The 14,203-nt window shown below is 48.4% G+C and overlaps 1 protein-coding gene across 2 annotated transcripts in view; it reads right to left on the reverse strand.

The window, feature by feature from the left end:
* Nucleotides 1–14,203, reverse strand: part of dpp6b (dipeptidyl-peptidase 6b) — a 109,215-nt gene that overhangs the window by 71,940 nt on the left and 23,072 nt on the right. Inside the window, exon 1 of one of the 2 annotated variants that reach the window (XM_066680779.1) lies at nt 13,340–13,958. The exons of the other annotated variant lie outside the window; for it this stretch is intronic. Within the exon in view, the coding sequence (XP_066536876.1) occupies nt 13,340–13,540 (201 nt within the window). The 5' untranslated portion in view covers nt 13,541–13,958. Of the gene's footprint in view, nt 1–13,339; nt 13,959–14,203 lie in introns of those variants that run through there. 2 annotated transcript variants of the gene reach the window in all.

Here is a 14,203-nt window from a genome sequence, read left to right on the forward strand (position 1 = left end):
GTGTGTGTGGTTGCGTCATCCTCAGACGGCAATCTGTGCCGAGGGAAGGAGAAGAAAAAAGAGAAACAGAAAAAGTATAAAGAAAAGGCTCCTGCTTCACCCTTTCAACCTTCGTAACCATGGCAACCAGCCCCCAGCGAAGAAGACCACCCCAGCCCCCAGCTGATTGGAAAGAGGACAAAGCCCAGAGTGTGTGTGTGTGTTTGAGAGATGTGGATTAAAAACCCAGACGGGGTGGGGGGTGTTTCTGATAAAGTGGCCAGTGAGTGTCAGTAGAAGGGGGGTGTCTCTGATAAAGTGGCCAGTAAGTGTCACTAGAGGAGGGTGTTTCTGATAAAGTGGCCAGTGAGTGTCAGTAGAAGGGGGGTGTTTCTGATAAAGTGGCCAGTGAGTGTCAGTAGAAGGGGGGTGTTTCTGATAAAGTGGCCAGTGAGTGTCATTAGAGGAGGGTGTTTCTGATAAAGTGGCCAGTGAGTGTCAGTAGAAGGGGGGTGTTTCTGTTAAAGTGGCCAGTGAGTGTCAGTAGAAGGGGGGGTGTTTCCGATAAAGTGGCCAGTGAGTGTCAGTAGAAGGGGGGTGTTTCTGATAAAGTGGCCAGTGTGTGTCAGTAGAGGGGGGATGTTTCTGATAAAGTGGCCAGTGTGTGTCATTAGAGGAGGGTGTTTCTGATAAAGTGGCCAGTGAGTGTCAGTAGAGGGGGGATGTTTCTGATAAAGTGGCCAGTGTGTGTCAGTAGAGGAAGGGGTGTTTCTAATAAAGTGGCCAGTTAGTGTCAGTAGAGGTGGGGGGTGTTTCTGATAAAGTGGCCAGTGAGTGTCATTAGAAGAGGGTGTTTCTGATAAAGTGGCCAGTGTGTGTCAGTAGAGGGGGGATGTTTCTGATAAAGTGGCCAGTGTGTGTCATTAGAGGAGGGTGTTTCTGATAAAGTGGCCAGTGAGTGTCAGTAGAGGGGGGATGTTTCTGATAAAGTGGCCAGTGTGTGTCAGTAGAGGAAGGGGTGTTTCTAATAAAGTGGCCAGTGAGTGTCAGTAGAGGGCAGTGTTTCTGATAAAGTGGCCAGTGAGTGTCAGTAGAAGGGGGGGTGTTTCTGATAAAGTGGCCAGTGAGTGTCAGTAGAGGGGGGTGTTTCTGATAAAGTGGCCAGTGAGTGTCAGTAGAGGGGGTTGTTTCTGATAAAGTGGCCAGTGAGTGTCAGTAGAGGGGGGATGTTTCTGATAAAGTGGCCAGTGTATGTCAGTAGAGGGGGGGTGTTTCTAATAAAGTGGCCAGTGAGTGTTAGTAGAGGGGGGTGTTTCTGATAAAGTGGCCAGTGAGTGTCAGTAGATGGGGGGGTGTTTCTGATAAAGTGGCCAGTGAGTGTCATTAGAGGAGGGTGTTTCTGATAAAGTGGCCAGTGAGTGTCAGTAGAGGGGGGATGTTTCTGATAAAGTGGCCAGTGTGTGTCAGTAGAGGAGGGTGTTTCTGATAAAGTGGCCAGTGTGTGTCAGTAGAAGGGGGGTGTTTCTGATAAAGTGGCCAGTGAGTGTCAGTAGAAGGGGGGTGTTTCTGATAAAGTGGCCAGTGAGTGTCAGTAGAGGGGGGTGTTTCTGATAAAGTGGCCAGTGAGTGTCATTAGAGGAGGGTGTTTCTGATAAAGTGGCCAGTGTGTGTCAGTAGAGGGGGGGTGTTTCTGATAAAGTGGCCAGTGAGTGTCAGTAGAAGGGGGGTGTTTCTGATAAAGTGGCCAGTGTGTGTCAGTAGAGGGGGGGTGTTTCTGATAAAGTGGCCAGTGAGTGTCATTAGAGGAGGGTGTTTCTGATAAAGTGGCCAGTGAGTGTCAGTAGAGGGGGGATGTTTCTGATAAAGTGGCCAGTGTGTGTCAGTAGAGGGGGGTGTTTCTGATAAAGTGGCCAGTGAGTGTCATTAGAGGAGGGTGTTTCTGATAAAGTGGCCAGTGAGTGTCAGTAGAGGGGGGATGTTTCTGATAAAGTGGCCAGTGAGTGTCAGTAGAGGGGGGTGTTTCTGATAAAGTGGCCAGTGAGTGTCATTAGAGGAGGGTGTTTCTGATAAAGTGGCCAGTGTGTGTCAGTAGAGGGGGGGTGTTTCTGATAAAGTGGCCAGTGAGTGTCAGTAGAAGGGGGGTGTTTCTGATAAAGTGGCCAGTGTGTGTCAGTAGAGGGGGGGTGTTTCTGATAAAGTGGCCAGTGAGTGTCATTAGAGGAGGGTGTTTCTGATAAAGTGGCCAGTGAGTGTCAGTAGAGGGGGGATGTTTCTGATAAAGTGGCCAGTGTGTGTCAGTAGAGGGGGGTGTTTCTGATAAAGTGGCCAGTGAGTGTCATTAGAGGAGGGTGTTTCTGATAAAGTGGCCAGTGAGTGTCAGTAGAGGGGGGATGTTTCTGATAAAGTGGCCAGTGTGTGTCAGTAAAAGGGTGGGGACAGTGTTCCTCCAGAATTGTCTATGTTGCCTTTAAGGGCCTTTTTTTGAGAGACAACAAAGAGAAGAAAGTGTGGTTTCTGTCTTTGACACAGTGTTGTGTGTGTGTGTGTGTGTGAGACAAGCGTCCGGTCGAGGTCAGGAAGGCAGACCCAACTCAATGTGAAACGGCTGCGGTTTTATTTGCTGAACCTGGGCTGAGAGAAAAGAGCTGACCACAGGAAATTAGCCAGTGTGAAAGTGGACAGCAGGAACGGCAGATCCCCTGAAGGAAGACCGTTGCGTGCGGGCCTGTGTGTGTGTGTGAGTGTGTCTGGAGTGTATCAGATGACAGACGGGCTTTAATATGACAGGCTGAGGCTGCCGTTGCCTGGCTTCTGTCTGAACGTCATGTTTCACAATGACTCAGCCCAAAGACACCCCACCGGCTCCGCTCCAGATCCTCACCCTTACTATACCTCTCTACGACTGTGGGGAACTGCAGTTTTCTCTGGTCGGTTTACATTCAGAAGCTCCACTTTCTATAAAGGTGTAATGGTGTGTTTGAGGAGAAAAACGACTGTAGTTTGTAGTTTGTCTCTGGACTCTCTCTGTCTTTGCCAAAATGTAAGCCTAACGTGTCTGACTGAGAAACTTTGTTTTTGGTTTTTTCAACTCCTGGGCGTTGTAAACAGTGATAGGCCGCGTAATAATGGAAGAACAGACCAAACTAAGTTAGCGGAACTGGAGAACCTGTGTACGGATGACTCAAAAAGCAGCCGCTGAGAGTATCTCAGCCTTAAACTCTGCGTCCCCTCCGTGATTTTAACTGAAGCCTCTGGGGTTTGACACAGAGATCTATCGATATCTATTTTTACCATTCGTTGGAAGATCAGAGCTGTAGATCTGAGCGTCTGCTTCCTGATCGTTGACTGTGACAAATCTTTGAAGCTCCAGAACAATGGAGGAGCGTCTGGAGAAACAATCTGCTTTGATGTGAGATATCAGACGCACGCTGGGTTTTAATAAACCGCTTTCAAACTCAGGAACAAATCGGAGGAAAAGGGTGGACGGGAATAGAACCACAACCTTCTTCAGAGTTGTCACCGGGATGTTATTTCACTCTCATCGTGTCCTCGTCCAACTCGTCTCACGCTCACATCACACCTCGCCACCACCCGTCACAGGTGTGGCTACCGCACGAGGACAGGAGCAGAGACCAACTCTGCTACAGACAACTCTGCTACATTATCTGTCTGTCCATACTACACCCCCAAACAAGGGTTCTGTCTGTCCGTACTACAGCCCCAAACAAGGGTTCTGTCTGTCCGTACTACAGCCCCAAACAAGGATTATGTCGGTCCGTACTACACCCCAAAACAAGGGTTCTGTCTGTCCATACTACACCCCCAAACAAGGATTCTGTCGGTGCATACTACACCCCAAACAAGGATTCTGTCGGTGCATACTACACCCCAAACAAGGGTTCTGCCTGTCCATACTACACCCCCAAACAAGGGTTCTGTCTGTCTGTACTACACCCCCAAACAAGGGTTCTGTCTGTCCATACTACACCCCCAAACAAGGGTTCTCTCTGTCCGTACTACAGCCCCAAACAAGGGTTCTGTCTGTCCATACTACACCCCAAACAAGGGTTTTGTCTGTCCATACTACACCCCAAACAAGGGTTTTGTCTGTCCATACTACACCCCAAACAAGGGTTTTGTCTGTCTGTACTACACCCCCAAACAAGGGTTCTGTCTGTCCATACTACACCCCCAAACAAGGGTTCTCTCTGTCCGTACCACACCCCCAAACAAGCATTCTATCGGTCCATACTACACCCCAAACAAGGGTTTTGTCTGTCCATACTACACCCCAAACAAGGGTTTTGTCTGTCTGTACTACACTTCCAAACAAGGTTTCTGTCTGTCCGTACTTCAGCCCTAAACAAGGGTTCTGTCTGTCCGTACTACACCCCCAAACAAGGGTTCTGTCTGTCCATACTACAGCCCCAAACAAGGGTTCTGTCTGTCTGTAGCATGCTGTGGTAGGCTAACTGTGAAGCTAAATACACTTCATTATTCATGGTGAGAGACAGGAGAACCTGGTGAAGAACAGGTTTCACTGTCAGGACTCAGCAGAGGAACGGAAAGAAGCGCAGGCCTTGGTCACTCAAGGTGTCTGATTTACATATCAGGTTTCATAAAAAGTGGCCACAGAGGCTACATGTGTTAGAGGTGTATGTGTAGCGTGATACAGAGCAAGTCCTATGCAAAAAGACTAAGCAGCCTTAAGTTAATTCATTCATTCACTCATTCAATCATTGATCATAACTGCTTCATTCAAATTAGTGACTGTGGGTCCTGGGCCTAGCTAGAATCACTGGGTGAACTCACACACTCACCCAGTCACTCACACACTTACACCTGTGGACAGTTTCAAACACTCACCCAGTCACTCACACACTCACACCTGTGGACAGTTTCAAACACTCACCAAGTCACTCACACACTCACATAGTCACTCACACCTGTGGACACTCAAACACTCAAACACTTACCCAGTCAGTCACGCACTCACCCAGTCACTAACACACTCACACCAGTGGACAGTTTCATCCACTCACCCAGTCACTAACACACTCACACCAGTGGATAGTTTCATCCACTCACCCGGTCACTAACACACTCACACCAGTGGACAGTTTCACCCAGTCACTAACACACTCACACCAGTGGATAGTTTCACCCACTCACCCACTCAGTAACACACTCACACCAGTGGATAGTTTCACACACTCACCCAGTCACTAACACACTCACACCAGTGGACAGTTTCACCCAGTCACTAACACACTCACACCAGTGGATAGTTTCACCCACTCATCCAGTCACTAACACACTCACCCATTCACTCACACACTCACACCAGTGGACAGTTTCACACACTCACCCAGTCACTAACACACTCACACAAGTGGATAGTTTCACCCACTCACCCAGTCACTAACACACTCACACCAGTGGATAGTTTCACCCACTCACCCACTCAGTAACACACTCACACCAGTGGACAGGTTCATCCACTCACCCAGTCACTAACACACTCACACCAGTGGGTAGTTTCACACACTCACCCAGTCACTAACACACTCAAGTCTGTGGACAGTTTCATCCACTCACCCAGTCACTAACACACTCACACCAGTGGATAGTTTCACCCACTCACCTAGTCACTAACACACTCACACCAGTGGACAGTTTCACACACTCACCCAGTCACTAACACACTCACACAGGTGGATAGTTTCACCCAGCCACCCAGTCATTAACACACTCACACCAGTGGATAGTTTCATCCACTCACCCAGTCACTAACACACTCACACCAGTGGATAGTTTCACCCACTCACCCACTCAGTAACACACCCACACCAGTGGACAGTTTCATCCACTCACCCAGTCACTAACACACTCACACCAGTGGACAGTTTCATCCACTCACCTAGTCACTCAAACACTCACCAGTGGACAGTTTCACACACTCACCCAGTGACTAACACACTCAAATCTGTGGACAGTTTCACACACTCACCCAGTCACTCACACCAGTGGATAGTTTCACACACTCACCCAGTCACTAACACACTCACAGCAGTGGACAGTTTCACACACTCACCCAGTCACTCACACCAGTGGACAGTTTCATCCACTCACCCAGTCACTAACACACTCACACTAGTGGATAGTTTCACCCACTCACCCAGTCACTAACACACTCACACCAGTGGACAGTTTCATCCACTTACCCAGTCACTAACACACACACACCAGTGGACAGTTTCACACACTCACCCAGTCACTCACACACTCACCCATTCACTCACACACTCACACCAGTTGAAAGTTTCACACACTCACCCAGTCACTAACACACTCACACTAGTGGATAGTTTCACCCACTCACCCAGTCACTAACACACTCACACCAGTGGACAGTTTCACGCACTCACCCAGTCACTAACACACTCACACCAGTGGACAGTTTCATCCACTCACCCAGTCACTAACACACTCACACCAGTGGACAGTTTCACACACTCACCCAGTCACTAACACACTCACACCAGTGGATAGTTTCACCCAGCCACCCAGTCATTAACACACTCACACCAGTGGATAGTTTCATCCACTCACCCAGTCACTATCATACTCACACCAGTGGATAGTTTCACCCACTCACCCACTCAGTAACACACTCACACCAGTGGATAGTTTCACACACTCACCCAGTCACTAACACACTCACACCAGTGGGTAGTTTCACACACTCACCCAGTCACTAACACACTCAAGTCTGTGGACAGTTTCACACACTCACACAAGTGGATAGTTTCACCCACTCACCTAGTCACTAACACACTCACACCAGTGGACAGTTTCATCCACTCACCCAGTCACTAACACACTCACACCAGTGGATAGTTTCACCCACTCACCCACTCACTAACACACTCACACCAGTGGACAGTTTCATCCACTCACCCAGCCACTAACACACTCACACCAGTAGACAGTTTCACACACTCACACCAGTGGATAGTTTCACACACTCACCCAGTCACTAACACACTCACACCAGTGGACAGTTTCACACACTCACACCAGTGGACAGTTTCATCCACTCACCCAGTCACTAACACACTCACACTAGTGGATAGTTTCACCCACTCACCCAGCCACTAACACACTCACACCAGTGGACAGTTTCATCCACTTACCCAGTCACTAACACACTCACACCAGTGGATAGTTTCACACACTCACCCAGTCACTAACACACTCACACCAGTGGATAGTTTCACCCACTCACTAACACACTCACACCAGTGGACAGTTTCACACACTCACCCAGTCACTAACACACTCACATCTGTGGACAGTTTCACACACTCACCCAGTCACTCACACACTCACACCAGTGGACAGTTTCACCCACTCACCCAGTCACTAACACACTCACACCAGTGGATAGTTTCATCCACTCACCCAGTCACTAACACAGTCACACCAGTGGACAGTTTCACGCACTCACCCAGTCACTAACACACTCACACCAGTGGATAGTTTCATACACTCACCCAGTCACTAACACACTCACACCAGTGGACAGTTTCATCCACTCACCCAGTCACTAACTCACTCACACCAGTGGACAGTTTCACACACTCACCCAGTCACTAACACACTCACACCAGTGGATAGTTTCATCCAGTCACTAACATACTCACACCAGTGGATAGTTTCACCCACTCAGTAACACACTCATACCAGTGGACAGTTTCATCCACTCACCCAGTCACTAACACACTCACACCAGTGGATAGTTTCACACATTCACCCAGTCACTAACACACTCACACCAGTGGACATTTTCACACACTCACCCAGTCCTTCACACACTCACACCAGTGGACAGTTTCACACACTCACCCAGTCACGAACACACTCACACCAGTGGACAGTTTCACACACTCACCCAGTCACTCACACACTCACCCATTCACTCACACACTCACACCAGTGGACAGTTTCACACACTCACCCAGTCACTAACACACTCACACTAGTGGACAGTTTCACACACTCACCCAGTCACTAACACACTCACACCAGTGGACAGTTTCACGCACTCACCCAGTCACTAACACACTCACACCAGTGGACAGTTTCATCCACTCACCCAGTCACTCACACACTCACACCAGTGGACAGTTTCATCCACTCACCCAGTCACTAACACACTCACACCAGTGGACAGTTTCACACACTCACCCAGTCACTAACACACTCACACCAGTGGATAGTTTCACCCAGTCATTAACACACTCACACCAGTGGATAGTTTCATCCACACACCCAGTCACTAACACACTCACACCAGTGGATAGTTTCACCCACTCACCCACTCAGTAACACACTCACACCAGTGGACAGTTTCATCCACTCACCCAGTCACTAACACACTCACACCAGTGGGTAGTTTCACACACTCACCCAGTCACTAACACACTCAAATCTGTGGACAGTTTCACACACTCACCCAGTCACTAACACACTCACACCAGTGGATAGTTTCACCCACTCAGTAACACACTCACACCAGTGGACATTTTCATCAACTCACCCAGTCACTCACACACTCATACCAGTGGACAGTTTCATCCACTCACCCAGTCACTAACACACTCACACCAGTGGATAGTTTCACCCACTCAGTAACACACTCACACCAGTGGACAGTTTCATCCACTCACCCAGTCACTAACACACTCACACCAGTGGATAGTTTCACACACTCACCCAGTCACTAACACACTCACACCAGTGGGTAGTTTCACACACTCACCCAGTCACTAACACACTCAAATCTGTGGACAGTTTCACACACTCACCCAGTCACTCACACACTCACACCAGTGGATAGTTTCACACACTCACCCAGTCACTAACACACTCACCCATTCACTCACACACTCACACCTGTGGACAGTTTCACACACTCACCCAGTCACTTACTCACATTTACCTGTGTTGTAATTCCATCCCAAAGTCTGATTCATAATCCGAATCTGTGGTTTGCAGCTCTGAACAATGCTGTATTTTCAGTAGTCCCACCCCAAACACACACACACACACCTCGTCAGCTGAGCACACAGGGAAAGTCAATACCGTGCTGCTCACTAAAGGCAGCCATGTCCACAGGCTCCCGTCCTTCTGAATGTCACTGTATTCTCGGCCGACCACCTTTGGGCGATTAATTAAGATCAGCGTATTGGCTCTGAGCCTCGCCCCCTGGGGGTGAGGAGTTCTGAGGGAAGCAGACCTCAGCGTGAGAGCAGAGTCCAGACACAATGTACTGCTGAGTCACAGGAGACACTCACTGTCCAGCTCAGCTCATTTACATATGCATTAATACATAATCGGCCGATTTGCATGTTTCTGTACTTTGGGCGGGTAGAGCTTTCCGATACAGTGGCCAGATAGTGGACACATGAGGTTGAGTCACACCTGTCTGGATATTTTAAGGTGTTTCTTGATTATCGTGTTTTTAAAGCCCCCTCTCTGGTGTGTGATGGCTGTGTGGACACTGGGGGTTTTAAGGAATGTTCCGGATGAGCTAGAAATGCGAGAGCGGCGAGAGAACGACACGCAAGAGCTTTATCTCGGATCATCGCAATTAAGCCATAATTGGAAATCTCAGAGGAACCGCACTCTAGTGCTGCGGTTATTAAACCGGCACTGGCCTAGAGGTCACCTTCAGCTCACAGTCACACACTCACTCACACACTCATTCAGTCACTCGCCCTCACATCTGTGGACAGTTTTACACACTCACCCACTCACTCACCCTGTCACTCACACATTCATTCATTCACACACTCACATTTGTAGGCAGTTTCACACACTCACCCAGTCACTCACTCACACCTGTGAACATTTTTACACACTCACCCAGTCACTCACACCTGTGGACAGTTAAACACACTCACCCATTCACTCACACACTCACACCTGTGGACATTTTCACACACTCACCCTGTTACTTTCACACTCACCAAGTCACTCACACACTCACCCAGTCACACCTGTGGATATTTTCACACACTCACCCTATCACTCACACCTGTGGACAGTTTCACACACTCACCCAGTCACATGCTCACATCTGTGGACAGTTTAACACACTCACCCAGTCACTCACATACTCACCCAGTCACTCACTCACACACACCTGTGGACAGTTTCACACACTCACCCAGTCACACACTCACACCTGTGGACAGCTTCACACACTCACCCAGTCACTCATTTAATCACACACTCACAAGTGTGGACAGTTTCACACATTCACCCAGTCACTCACACATTCACACACACACCTGTGGACAATTTCACACACTCACTCAGTCAATCACACACTCACATAATCACACACTCACACCTGTGGACAGTTTCACACACTCACCCTGTCACTCACACACTGACCCAGTCACTCAACTATTATCACACCTGTGGACAGTTTCACACACTCACCCAGTCACTCACACAATGACACAATCACACCTGTGGACAGCTTCACACACTCACCCAGTCACTCACTCACTCACACCTGTGGACAGTTTCACACATTCACCCAGTCACTCACACCTGTGGACTGTTTCACACACTCACCCAGTCACTCACACACTCACACCTGTGGACAGTTTCACACATTCACCCAGTCACTCACACCTGTGGATATTTTCACACACTCACCCTATCACTCACACCTGTGGACAGTTTCACACACTCACCCAGTCACATGCTCACATCTGTGGACAGTTTAACACACTCACCCAGTCACTCACATACTCACCCAGTCACTCACTCACACACACCTGTGGACAGTTTCACACACTCACCCAGTCACACACTCACACCTGTGGACAGCTTCACACACTCACCCAGTCACTCATTTAATCACACACTCACAAGTGTGGACAGTTTCACACATTCACCCAGTCACTCACACATTCACACACACACCTGTGGACAATTTCACACACTCACTCAGTCAATCACACACTCACATAATCACACACTCACACCTGTGGACAGTTTCACACACTCACCCTGTCACTCACACACTGACCCAGTCACTCAACTATTATCACACCTGTGGACAGTTTCACACACTCACCCAGTCACTCACACAATGACACAATCACACCTGTGGACAGCTTCACACACTCACCCAGTCACTCACTCACTCACACCTGTGGACAGTTTCACACATTCACCCAGTCACTCACACCTGTGGACTGTTTCACACACTCACCCAGTCACTCGCACACTCACACCTGTGGACAGTTTCACACATTCACCCAGTCACTCACACCTGTGGACTGTTTCACACACTCACCCAGTCACACACAGTCACACACTTTAGACAGTGTCCAGACATCTGGTTCAATTCATACATCCATTTCTCAGGCGTTAAATTATGCAGAAAGCTGACGGTTGAGTATTTGATGATCCAGTAGCGCTCTGACTGAAGACAGCACGAGCGTGTGTTAGTGTGGTGGACAGACGTCCAGATTACTGATACGGGACGCTGTCCTCGGCTGCTGATTGTCTACGTCTTGCTCATCAATAATTCAGCGAGGAACAGGCCGAGACTCGTGGGAAACAGCAGGGGCCATCCATAAACCCAGCATCCTGATGCTAATCAGCTTCAGCAGTTTCAGACACATCCTCAAACACACAGAGAAACTGATACACACCGAATGGCACCTCACACACTGCTCTCACACTACCCCACTCTACAGTGGAGATCACACACTGGAGGCTAGAACATTTGCTGTGAGGATCTGATGGCAGCAGTAGTAACATCTGGTTCTCACACACCACCAGTCTCATACTGCAGCGTTTCCAGCACTGTGTTCAATCAAACCAAAAACAGAAGAGCGCCTGAGGGAGGAACTGGGTCCCCTTCATCACATTATTTATTAATGTGGGGAGTGGGTGGAGGAATAATGACCAATCAGCACCTACTGGCCAAGAGACTATTGTAGCACTGCATTCAGAACCATAACACTGCGTTCAGTACCAATACACAGTGGTCAGAACAATAACTATGCATTCAGTACCAATACACTGTATTCAGTACTATTACACTGCGATCATTATTATAATACATTTAAGAGAGTAAATTCAATACTCTGATGGTACGCTAAACACAGAGTAAATTCAGAACTCTGACGGTACACTAAACACAGAGTAAATTCAGTACACTGACGGTACACTAAACACAAAGAGTAAATTCAGTACTCTGACGGTACACTAAACACAAAGAGTAAATTCAGTACTCTGATGGTACACTAAACACAAAGAGTAAATTCAGTACTCTGACGGTACACTAAACAAAAGGTAAATTCAGTACTCTGACGGTACACTAAACAAAAGGTAAATTCAGTACTCTGACGGTACACTAAACAAAAGGTAAATTCAGAACTCTGACGGTACACTAAACAAAAGGTAAATTCAGTACTCTGACGGTACACTAAACAAAAGGTAAATTCAGTACTCTGACAGTACACTAAACACAAAGAGTAAATTCAGTACTCTGATGGTACGCTAAACACAAAGAGTAAATTCAGTACTCTGACGGTACACTAAACACAAAGAGTAAATTCAGTACTCTGATGGTACGCTAAACACAAAGAGTAAATTCAGTACTCTGATGGTACGCTAAACACAAAGAGTAAATTCAGTACTCTGACGGTACACTAAACACAAAGAGTAAATTCAGTACTCTGACAGTACACTAAACACAAAGAGTAAATTCAGTACTCTGATGGTACGCTAAACACAGAGTAAATTCAGAACTCTGATGGTACACTAAACACAAAGAGTAAATTCAGTACTCTGACGGTACACTAAACAAAAGGTAAATTCAGTACTCTGACGGTACACTAAACACAAAGAGTAAATTCAGTACTCTGATGGTACGCTAAACACAGAGTAAATTCAGAACTCTGATGGTACACTAAACACAAAGAGTAAATTCAGTACTCTGACGGTACACTAAACAAAAGGTAAATTCAGTACTCTGACGGTACACTAAACACAAAGAGTAAATTCAGTACTCTGACGGTACACTAAACACAAAGAGTAAATTCAGTACTCTGACGGTACTGAATGGGTGGACCCTGAGGATAAGTTTTCCTGCAGATGTGGTACAGATGCAGCAGCACATTTACAGCAACAGAAAACAATGCCCTCTCTGCTAAAGTTGGCTTCCGGTCCACCTTAAAACCTGCACTGTTTAAGGTGGAGCGGTCAGTAATAAGTGAAATAAGTGAAAGCTCATTCACGTTCCTTTAGATGAAGAAAGACTTACATCCTCATCCTCGCACGGGGTCCTTTTGCGGTACTGGACCCGGATCCGACCGTCCGGGGCAGACTGGGGGGCTTTCTCCCCTTTCCCTCCTTTCTCCTCTCCCTCCAGTTGACCCCCGAGGAGGTGCGAGGCTTCAGGTGGGTGCGGGAAAGATTTGCTGGTGTTGATCTTGCCTGTGAACCTCTGGTAAAGAGAAGCCATGGGTCCAGCTTCTGAAGAAGACCACCACCACCAAGAAGAAGGAGAAGTAGATCCCAAACACAGAAACTGAGAGATCCTCTTTTATAGGGGGGGGGTGCTTGTTTGGGCTTTACGCCTTTGCTGCAGTCCCTGGTCCAGCCAAACGCCAAAAGCCAGCCAAAGAACCCCTTTCTAGGGGAAAAAGCCCCTCGTAGTGGTTCAGCTGAGCGGCAACACCAGAGAGAGGGTCCGCTGCTTTACATTCAGAGCACGTTCCAAAGCTCCCTACCAGCGAAACCACAGAGCAACGCGCAGGGGCAACAAAATGACCCCAAACTGAAGCGAAAACGACCCCTTCCTCCAGGGAGAGAGAGAAAGAGAGCGAGTGAGAGCTTCCCGAAGGATGGCGAAAGCGCAGCGCGCCAAAAGCTGCCGGACACGGAGCCGTTACGCAGCGCCGTCCTCCCTCTAGCGACGCGCCGCGCATAAGAAGTGGTGCCCTCTGGAGCGCACGCAGCTCCCGCAGCCACTGCAGCCTCTGCAGCTCCGCAGACGGTGCTCTCTGTCGAGGCCAGTGACGGGGTTCGCGCCAGTGAAGCCGAGCGCCAATCCGCGGGATTTCTGCAGCTGTCTGCTCTCTTCTCTCACTTCTCAACGAGGCTTTGTGCTGAGGGAACGCGGTGC

The sequence above is a fragment of the Hoplias malabaricus genome, chromosome 9 (genome assembly GCF_029633855.1).
Source record: "Hoplias malabaricus isolate fHopMal1 chromosome 9, fHopMal1.hap1, whole genome shotgun sequence".
Classification (NCBI taxonomy): domain Eukaryota; kingdom Metazoa; phylum Chordata; class Actinopteri; order Characiformes; family Erythrinidae; genus Hoplias; species Hoplias malabaricus.